The sequence below is a fragment of the Bubalus kerabau genome, chromosome 17, assembly GCF_029407905.1.
Source record: "Bubalus kerabau isolate K-KA32 ecotype Philippines breed swamp buffalo chromosome 17, PCC_UOA_SB_1v2, whole genome shotgun sequence".
NCBI classification, from domain to species: domain Eukaryota; kingdom Metazoa; phylum Chordata; class Mammalia; order Artiodactyla; family Bovidae; genus Bubalus; species Bubalus kerabau.
The window spans coordinates 55344949-55355213 of record NC_073640.1 but is presented as its reverse complement, the minus strand read 5'-3'; the positions used below and the strand labels follow the sequence as shown (position 1 = coordinate 55355213).

Below are 10265 nucleotides of genomic sequence, written 5' to 3'. Positions count from 1 at the left end.
TCTGTTCCGGTGCTTCTCTTCCTCCTCCCCAGCGTGCCGTCCTGACAAGCCCCGAAATTTCTGGTCCCAGCCCTTGGGGACAGAGGAGCTGTGGCCTCCCATTGAACTTCCTGTGGGGACACGTCCACTGAAATCAGAGTTGTCAGCAGATAAAGACAAGTCTGCTGAGGAGGAAGCCTCTGTAGAGAGGGGCTTTCTGTTTCGTGAGGTGCTGTCAAGCCTCCTGTCTGTGTGTCGTGGAGAAGAACGTGCAGGCCCTCGCGTTTCATCTGTTCTCTCAAAGATGGTGCCAGCCTTTGGGGATACGGCCTAGCTAAGCGCAGTGCCTAATTCAGTACGTTAAAAAGTAGGACAGGTCCCTAGTTAAATACCATACAGAGTCACTCAGTGTCCACGAGGGATTGGTCCCAGGACCCTTGCAGATCCCCAAATCGTGGCGGCTCAAGTCCCGTAGGTTAGATAGCATGGCATGTTCTTATAAGCTACACACGTCCTCCCATCTACCTAAGTCATCTTCTAGACTGCTTAAAGCACCCAATCCACTGTCAGTGCTATAAATGTAAGTACAATGTAAATTGTATGTAAATAGTTGCCAGCACTTGCTAAAGTCAAGTTTTGCTTTTTGAACTTTCTGGGTTTTTGTTGTCTTTTTTTTTTTTTTTTTACTATTTTCAAGAGTGGTTGAATCCGCACACGTGGAACCCTCCAGTACAGAGGGCCAACTGCCCTTCCCCTTAGTCAAAACAGGCGCTACCCTTGTCAAATGCTCATACATTATTAACTCTTAGACATGATGGCTTCCCCTGTATACCTCAACTACTTTTTGAAAAATGGCCCCTCCCTTCAAAGCCAGAACCTAACCCTCAATTAAATACACCATTCAGTTCATTTTAGTACCTGCCCTCCCCCACTCAGTTAAATACAGTACACCATCCCAGTTCAGTGTTTCCCAAAATACGTCTCCGAATTGGTCTGGTCACCACACCCTAATCCCAAACTAGTCCTGACCCTCCAATGATGCCACTCCACCTTTGAGTAAAGCGCTTGGTTCCAGTCTAAGCGGCTTGAGCCGGCCTGCCCATCCCTCCCCCCGTGCCACTTTGGTCTCCCTGGCTTCCCCTTGCTCTGGGGGACATCCTGTACACAGTCCTGGTGTGCAGGTCATGGCAGCCCCGGGGGCACTGGCCTTTGGAGGAAAAGGTACAGCTGAAGAGGGTGAATTAAAGTGATAGTCGCTCAGTCATGTCCGACCCTTTGCGGCCCCATGGGCTGTAGCCCGCCAGGCTACTCTGTCCATGGAACTCTCCAGGCAAGAATACTGGAGTAGGTTGCCATGCCCTTCTTCAGAGGATCTTCCCACCCCGACCCAGGGATCAAACCTGGGTCTCCTGAACTGCAGGCGGATTCTTTACCATCTGAGCCACCTGGGAAGCCTGAAGAAGGTAGGGGGACAGGGAAGAAAGCAAACCTCTGGCCTCAGAGCAGGCCTGGCCGAAAGTGGGGAATCTGCAGATTCAGAGCAAGTCTGACTGGAAGCCACAGACTCAGAGCAGGTCTAGCCAGAAGTCTAAGAGTTACGAGGCCCAGGGCAGGCTCTGGCCCTGCCACACACTGCCCAAGACCTTAAGCAGGACCTCCCTTTGTGACCCCCAAGATTACTGAGAACTGTTCACTGCCCTCTTACAGAAATGCTTCTGAACCCTTTGCCTCATCCCGCCCCCCTACCCTGACCTGCCTGGTGGACACCCTCCTGACTGCCCTCCCCAGCCAGGCAACTGGCTTTTCCCTGCCTTGTCACAACTTAGCATGCCTGTGTCTGTCCCATCCCCGCGATTCCCAGGGGGCTGCTGGTTGATGCGGGGTTCACCAGAAGAGGGAAAATAGGGGCCATGGCCAGAGAGGGCACAAGACCCAGGGCGCAAAAGCACGAGACAGCACACGGCTCAGTCCAGGACAGTTAGGAGCTGGAGTTTCTTCTTTCCCCTCCCCCAACACCCCCCCAGCCTGGGCACAGACAGAGCCTGCAGGCTCCCAGCCCCTCGCTGCCACCTCTGGCTGGCCTAGGCTCTGGGCTGGGACCACTGACCATCCGGGAGCCTGCGGTCGGGGTTGAGAGAGGCCTGAACCAGCATGCTCTGGGCATCACTGACAGCCACGTCCAGGGAGGTGCAGAGCATCCGGTAGACGGTGGCGAAGGACAGGCCACAGGAGGCCAGGGAGCCCAGGATGGGCACGTTGAGGAGTTTCTGGCTGAAGGCCGAGGCATCCCCGGAGGCCTGACCCAGCAGCTCTGCCACCAGCGCCTCGGTGACCTTGGTCTTCGGGCCCTGGAGCACCTGCAGGATCTTGTGCAAGGGCTGGCCCGTCTGCTCTGCCAGCCTGACGAGGGATCCCCTGTCCAGGCCGAAGCTGTGGCGGTAGCCCTCCAGGGCCCGGGTGAGCATGTACAGGTCACACGCCACCTCCGGCAGGCCTGGCACGGGCCTTGGGTTGGCCCTGCAGGCCACCGTGGCCACAAGCCAGGTGTGCTGCCTCAGCGAGGCCGCCTTCCGCTCCAGTGTGGGCTTGGAGACGTTGGGCAGGGCCACCAGGAATGCATGCCGCTTGTGACTCTCAAGGTCCCTCACCATCGACTCCTCCAGCAGGTGGAAGTCGTACTTGCCCAGCTCGAACATGGACAGCAGGAAGACCTTGGGGTCCCTGAGTCCCTGTGCTGCAGGAGACAAGGGCACCTTGGGTGAGTTTCCCCACTGAGCAGACCCAGGTGTCCTGACAGCTGCCCCTGTGTGTGGGGGAGGGGAGGGAGAGGGGGCGGTGATAAGCTGTGTCTACATACCATGCGGCTTAAGAGCATCAGCCCTGGAGCCAGGCTGCTTGAGTTCAGATCCCAGCCTCCCTCCTATTCGCTGTGTGGCCTCAGGCTAGTTACCATACCTACCTCTCTAGGCTTCCCTGTAAGTAAGTAAGTAAGTAAGTGAAGTCGCTCAGTTGTGTCCAACTCTTTGCGACCCCATGGACTGTGGGCTACCAGGCTCCTCTGTCCATGGGATTTTCCAGGCAATAGTACTGGAGTGGATTGCCATTTCCTTCTCCAGCGGATCTTCCCTTTCCCAGGGATCAAACCCGGGTCTCCCGCATTGTAGACAGATGGTTTACCGTCTGAGCCACCAGGGAAGTCCATGTACTTATCTGTAAAACAAGAGGATGGGTGTACCTTCCTCCTAGGGATGTCACGCTGGTGAAATAAGCTGTGAACATGGTGCCTGGCCTCTGGTGAGCCCCCAAGAAATGTTAGCTGCCCCCCGGCCCCCGGCCCCCGGCCCAGAGGTGTGTCAGTGTGGTGTGGGTGCATAGCATTTCCATTGGCCAGTGGGACTTCCCGGGTGGCACTAGTGGTAAAGAGCCGGCCTGCCAATGCAGGAGATTTATAAGAGACTGAGGGTTCGATCCCTGGGTTGGGAAGATCTCCTGGAGGAGGGCATGGCAACCCACGCCAAGACTCTTGCCTGAAGAAGCCCCATGGACAGAGGAGCCAGGCAAGCTACAGTCCATGGGGTTGCAAAGAGTCGGACACGACTGAGCGACTTAGCACACACACATCCTTTCTTTTCTTTAATGCAAGTGACTGGTCTCTATCATCTGTGACTGAAATGGCAGCTGTAAGCGGCATTTCACCAACAGGGGCCACATAACTTGGGTGGCCTTACCCCCACCTTGGGCCTCAGTGGGAAGATGTAGGGGAACCGGGGTAATCCCTCAAGAATCAAGCCCCCCCCAATCGATGAATAAATAAAATAATTAAAAATAAGATAGATAGGAATTTCCAGGCAGTCCAGTGGTTAGGACTCAGCGCTTTCGCTGCCAAGGGCAGGAGTTCAATCCCTGTTCTGGGAACTAAGATCCTGCAAGCCGCATGGTGCGTCCAAAATAAATAAATAATAACCCAGCCCCCCAGAGCCTGCCCCTCACCCTCCAGCCGCTGCGCACAGTCATCCCGGATCTGGTTGAGCACCCTCTCCTCCGAGAAGGAGCTGGGGCGGCGGCTGCGGGAGGCGGCGATGTCCACATCCACCTTGGAGCGGACGCAGTAGAAATGCTTGCCCCGTCGCAGGATCTCGAGAGCCAGCTCGGCGAGGTCGGTGGTGAAGCTCTCCGAGGTAATGATGAGGAAGAAGTCATACTGGAAGAGCTGCACCCGCTGGAAGTATTTGTCAGCCCGGAAGGTGGGGGTGCCAACACCCGGCAGGTCCCAGAAGACGACACTGGGGTACTTGGGATGTGGGTACGGTGTGGGGTCCACGGTCATTTCTACCACGCCCGTGCAGGCCGAGTTGGGGTCCTCGTCCCCCAGCCCCCGGATGGCATTGACGAAGGTGGACTTGCCTGAGCCCATCCCCCCGGTGACACCGATGTCCCAGCCGGACGTTCTCCAGAGAATGAAGCGTAGATTGTAACTTGGCGGCGACTGCTGGCAGATCCCCCGCCTCAAAGGCCTCCTTCAGGGCCCTGGTGTCCTTTGAGAGCTCCAGGATCTTGCATTGGCTGAAGCATGATTGGAAGACCTCGCTGGCCATGGGCTGCCAGAACCCCAGTTCTCCGTCTTCAGGACTTGACCTTGGACAGGGAAGGGAAAGGAGTGTTTTCACTCTGAGTTGCCCTATCTTCTCTACATCCCTCAGCTTGCCCAGAGTATTTGTGGCATCACCAGTAATAGCGCTGAGGGTGTTACAAGATGCCAAGTCTGGTGCTAAGCGCTTTATTTTAATTCACATTTACTCATCACCGCCAGCTTCTCCTGAAGTATCCACAAATCCTCAAACCAGCTGGAGAAGGAATTTCCCTCCTTTCTTATCCACATTTGGCATTGAGAAAATAAATGGGGCCCAAGGTCCTCCCCTGGAGAAGGAAATGGCAACCCATTCAGTACTCTTGCCTGGAAAATTCCATGGACGGAGGAGCCTGGTAGGCTACAGTCCACGGGGTTGCAAAGAGTTGGATACGACTGAGCGACTTCACTTCAAGGTCCTCCAGCTAATGCATAGGAAAACTGGGAATGGGGCTAAGGTCTTCTGGCCCTAGAATTCAAAGTCTTAACTTTGAGGAAGGGGGCAGGGGTTTTACCACGCGCCCAGCACCAGGATTAAGAGCTGGAATCTTCATCACTGGTAGTCATAGCTCGGGTTTATTTGAGGTTTACTCGGGGCCAGCCACTCTTCTAACCACATGCATGATTTTGTCAAGTCCATATGATGGGTGGGGCAGCCACGCTCACATCCTGGGATTGTGTGACTGTGTCTGGTCCCAGCCGTGCCAGGGATTTGCAGGGGTGACACCAGCCAAGTCACAGCACCCCAAGGCTTTTATTTTCCCCTCCGTGAAGGGTGGGGGGCGCCAGTTTCCTCACCTGTGGATTGGAAAGATGACTCCTCAGAACCCTCCAAGCCCTACTGTTTTAGGAAGACTCGGGGTCTTACTGCTGACGAGATTCAGGCAGAGGCCAGCTTGGGAAGGGCGTGGAGCATTCGGCTGCACTTGATCGTTATCTGTGGGTAGCTGTGGAAGGGTTCTGAGCAGGGAAGGGAGAGGTCCACTGGGGACGTTACCAAGAGCCCTCCTGGGAATTCCTTGGCGGTCCAGTGGTTAGGATACCACACTTTCACTGCTGAGGGCCCAGGTTCGATCCCTGGTTGGGGAACTAAGATCCCACAAATCTCATGGTGAAGTCAGTAATTTTTTCCAAAGAGCCCTCCATGACCTTACAGTGCAGGAGACTGGGGCCTGGGAGACAAGGGGAGGGGCGGGGGCAGGACCTGGGTGGGCAGGGCCAAGAGCTGGAACAGGGGCTGGGGGTGGAGATGGGGAAGGGAGAGATAGAGGCAGAAGGGACAGGACAGAATGAGGCCACCAGTTGGAAGCAGGGGACAGTGGTCACCTAGGCGCTCTCTTTTAACCTCAGGCCCATTGTATTGAGAGCATGCCCAACCTTTCCATCCCAGCCACTTGGGGCCAGTGAGTCCGAGGGTCTCACATAGGGATGTGGGCTGTGCCTTTTGAGAATGGATTTGAAAGAGACCATCTTTCTTATGCATCTGAGAAATGCCTACCATGGGGATTTCCCCCTGGGCATCTGGAATATCCCTACCATGATCCTTTGTACCCTCTTTGGTGCAGAAAGGTCCATGTGAACCCCAAATAGTCCTCGCAGAGCCAATGGGAGGCCTTCTGGGAAGACAGGAATCTTTTTTGCAAAGCAGAGAGTTCTTCAGCAAAGAAATTTTAACACCCCAGGTAAAAGTGGACCCTCAGTCCATTTCCCAGAGTCAGGGGTAATTTGAAGCCCCTAGATGGGGCTAGAGGAGCTTCCCAGGTGGCGCAATGGTAAAGACTCTGCCTACTAATGCAGGAGACGCAGGAGATGTGGGTTCGATCCCTGGGTCAGGAAGATGCCCTGGAGTAGGAAATGGCAACCCGCTCCAGTATTCTTGTCTGGAAAATTCCAAAAACAGAGCCTGGCGGGCTGCAGTCCATGGGGTCGCAAAGCATCATGTATGACTGAGCACGTATGCACATACACATATGTACAATGAGGCTAGAACCATCATCAGGTCCTGGAACAGCTCAGGGAGTGTTAGTGAGGCCATCTCCACTGCACCAGAACCACCCTGTGAATTGCTGAAATCCCACCCTTCCTTGGACCCTTGTCCCAGTCCACGGATGCTCTTGGGGCAACCCCTGTCCTGTCCAAGTGCCCCAGTCTGGTGATTCCTTTTTAAACATGCGTGACCCTTGACTTGGCATGTGAGTTTTGGTTTGAGCAGATAGGGGGTCAGATTCACTTCTGTATCCAGCTGGAGAGCCCAGTACAGAGCCGAGGGGCTGTGGCAAGCAGTTGAGGTCCCAGGGCCGCCTCACTGTGTAATACATCCCATGTCTTTTGAAACCTCGTGCAGCTTCAGAAATCCCAACAGGTGCCCTGTCAGACCCACGGCCTTACAGCACCATCCCCGAAATTCGTTCCCAGCCGTGCAGCTAGGTACACACAGACCTGGAACCCCAGTCTCAGCCAATCACTCACAATCTTAGACCCACCCGCAGCATCCAAATCACCAAGGCTTACCAAGATCCCTCCCAGTCAGACACACCAGCAAGCTCATTCCCGCATGCATCCACATGCAGACACACTGGCCATCTTTCTGAAATGAGGCTTGTTCCAGGGGGCTGGTGCCGTCCCCGCCTCCTTTCTCCGTGGATGCTCATAGACACGCCCACCCACCCCCGCTCTCATTCTGTGTCCCCAGGTTCTGCACAGAGGCCAGTCCAGTGGCCACCTAGCTGCACCCTCCCTGCTCCCCACACCGCCCCCACCCCCCCATCACTCACAGGCAGCAGAGCTGGCTCAGGATGTCCCATCTCCCTGGCATCTTTCACTCAGTTGGTTGCTAGGCACTATTGTGCCCAGCCCGGGGAACCAATTGGCTGCCCCTCCCCCACCAGAGCAGGCCTTTGGAGTTCTCAGAAAGGGACATGAGAATGCAGGCCCCAGGGCCCATTCAGCCACCCACCTATGTTGACAGTGGGCTCCTGGCTTGGCTCCAGGCCAGGTTGTCCTGTTGCCCCCAACGCCCCCCCTCCACCCGCCATGGCCACTTGGGGATCAGGGGAGAGAGAGGCTTTTTTTTTTTTTAAAGAGTCCTGCCCCACCCTCATCCACACCTTGAACCTCTGCCTCCCAAGATAAATTCCTATCCTCAGTTAGGGACTTGGCCCTGGGCCTCCCTCCACCTGCCTCCCTTAGCCCGCCCCACCCCGTCCCCACTCAGCAACTGCATCTCTCATTTTCACCACATTAGGCCTTTTTTGATTGTTTGGTGGGTTTTCAAAAGGCTTGGTTTGTGGGTGAGGCAGTGGATAAGGGCTGCACTTTCATTTGTCTTCGGCCAAGTCTCGCTTCTTCCAGCTGTCCAGAATGTACTTAAGGAGGAGGCCAAGCTTCCCGCGGGTCGAGAGGGGGGCTTCCTCCATGCTCCCCTCCCCGGATCCCCGCTTCTCCACTCCGTTGTCACCAGCCGCCTCCAGGCTGACATCGGGCTGAGTGTCCTCCTCCTCCAGAGCCTTGATGCGGACGCGCTGGGCATCCTCGGCCATTTCGTTTAGGCAGCCCTGGAGCATGGTGTAGACGGTGCCGAAGCTGATGCCCCCCGCCACCAGCGTCCCGAACACGGGGATACCCTTCTCAAAGGCCCGGGCCACCCTCATGGCACCATCGGACGACTGGGAGTAGAGCCGCAGGACCGTCTCAGGGGAGACCTCGTTGGCCAGCGGGGAGCGGATGACGGAGCGCAGGTCCCCCGCCTGTTTGCCCACCTGCTCGGCCAGCTTGGCCAGCGAGTCGTCGTCCAGGCCGAAGCTGCGGTGGTAGCCGCGCAGCGAGCGGATGAGCAGCGCGTCGTCGTAGGCGGCCGCCAGCCCGGGCACGGGCAGGGCCTGGATGACGCCGGACACCAGGGCCGTCTTGAGCACCTGCTCCTGGAGCATGTCCTTCTTCTTCTGCAGGGCCTCCAGCGAGATGTCCGGCAGCGACAGCAGGCCGGCGTGGCGCCGGTGCGCGGGCAGATCGCGCTCCCAGGTGGACATGAGCAGCGGGAAGTCGTAGCGCGCGGGCGAGAGGTTGGACACAAGGAAGACGCGCGGGTCGTGTACGCCGGCCCCGCGCAGCCGCTCGACGCAGTGCTCGCGGATCTCGCGCAGGACCGCCCCCTCGCTGAAGCCCGACGGCCGCTGCATGCGCGTGGCCGCCAGGTCCTCGTCCACCTTGGTGCGCACGAAATAGAACTTCTTGCCCTGGCGCAGGATCTCGGAGGCCAGGCGGGTCTCCACCGCGCCGCAGCGGCGGGGCGAGACAAGTAGGAAGAAATCATAGCGGCCGAAGTCCACCTGCTTCAGGTACTTGTCGGCCGAGCAGCCGGGAGAGCCGGCCCCTGGCAGGTCCCACAGGGTCACGTCTGGAAACTGCAGGTGCGGGTAGGGCGAGGGCTCTATTGTGGTCTCCACGACGCCGGTGAGGGCCGCGTCGGGGTCCTCGGCGCCCAGGCCGCGAAGGGCGTTGATGAGGGACGACTTGCCGGCCCCCGATTCGCCTGTGACCCCCACGTCCAGCCGGGTGCAGTCCGAGGAGGCCAGCAGCTCCCGGAGGCGGGAAGCGGCCTGCGGGATGTCGCCCGACTCGAAGGCAGTGCGCAGGGCCTCCAGCTCTTCCTTGGCCATGAGGATGGTGGTCTCCTCCTCCCCGGACACCGCTGGCAACTTCGAAGTAGCCATGGTGACTGGCGGGTCAGAGGGTGCGGGGGGGTGGGGGAGAGTCACGGACGGACGCGTGGTCCTCAGTGTCTGCGGAGGGGAGAGCAGAAGGGAGCCAGCCGTTCAGGCCTCCTGGAACGTGGCGTGGGGCAGGGAGAGACACACCAGGGCTATGAAGGAAGTCTCTCTGGAGCCCCATAGCCCTCTCCTTCTTTAAAAACAAACAAACAAACAAACCCGGGATACCTTTTAGACAGGAGGTAGGGAGGGGGCTTTGTAGTCGGTGGCCCCAGGTTCCCATCCCATCTCTGACACTAACCTGCTGTGTGACCTAGGGCAAAACGAAGCACACCTCTCTGAGCCTGTTGGATTCTTGCTTAATGAGTGTAATGACTGACCTGCCTCCCAGGGCACTGAGGAGTCTTTGGGATAACCCTAGGAACTCCCACCATTTTGTGAGCAGCTTGAGACCCATGCCATCACATGGGGCCCCACATTAAAAGGCCCAGCTCTCCTGGGACTTCCCTGGTGGTCCAGTGGTTAAGAATCCACCTTGCAAAGCAGGGGATGGGGTTCGATCCCTGGTTGGGAAACTAAGATCCCGCATGCTGCTGGGCAAAAGGCTGCGTGCCACCTCTAGAGAGCCCAATTGACCCGACACAGCCAGATAAATAAATTAAAATAAATAAAATTTTAAAATAAATAAAAAACAAAACCCAGCTCTTGCCTTAATGCTCTTTTGACATTGACTAAAATTCTAAACATTCTAAGCAAGGGTGCTGCATTTTCACTTTCGACTGGGCCCTGCAATTTGTGTATGTAGCCAGGCCTGCAGTGGAAGGGGCTTTAGCTCAGCTCCTGGGCCCAGGAAAAGGGAGCAGTGGATCTTCCGCTGCTGCCTCTGCGGTGATTAGAAGCAGCAAGAAGTGATGGCCAAGGGGACCCAGACCCTGGAGACACACTGCCTG

The 10265-nt window shown here is 57.0% G+C and overlaps 2 protein-coding genes across 2 annotated transcripts; both read right to left on the bottom strand.

Annotated features, from left to right (window-relative positions):
- Positions 1-2060: 2060 nt before the first annotated feature.
- On the bottom strand, positions 2061-4393 carry LOC129630669 (interferon-inducible GTPase 5-like). The gene is made up of 2 exons (XM_055551169.1): positions 3970-4393; positions 2061-2713 (listed from the first exon to the last, which is right to left on the bottom strand). The coding sequence occupies exons 1-2, from the start codon at positions 4391-4393 to the stop codon at positions 2061-2063; spliced, it is 1077 nt and encodes a 358-aa protein (XP_055407144.1).
- Positions 4394-7923: 3530 nt separating this feature from the next.
- On the bottom strand, positions 7924-9318 carry IRGC (immunity related GTPase cinema). Its single transcript, XM_055553478.1, has one exon. It carries the CDS (start codon positions 9316-9318, stop codon positions 7924-7926), a length of 1395 nt encoding a protein of 464 aa, XP_055409453.1.
- Between the last annotated feature and the right edge of the window lie 947 nt (positions 9319-10265).

Coding starts and splice junctions, on each gene's coding strand:
- IRGC (XM_055553478.1), bottom strand. CDS start 9,318: ATGGCTACTTCGAAGTTGCCAGCGGTGTCCGGGGAGGAGGAGACCACC.
- LOC129630669 (XM_055551169.1), bottom strand. CDS start 4,393: ATGGGCTCAGGCAAGTCCACCTTCGTCAATGCCATCCGGGGGCTGGGG. Junction 2,714..3,969: donor CTGTGCGCAGCGGCTGGAGG/GTGAGGGGCAGG, acceptor TGTCTCCTGCAG/CACAGGGACTCAGGGACCCC.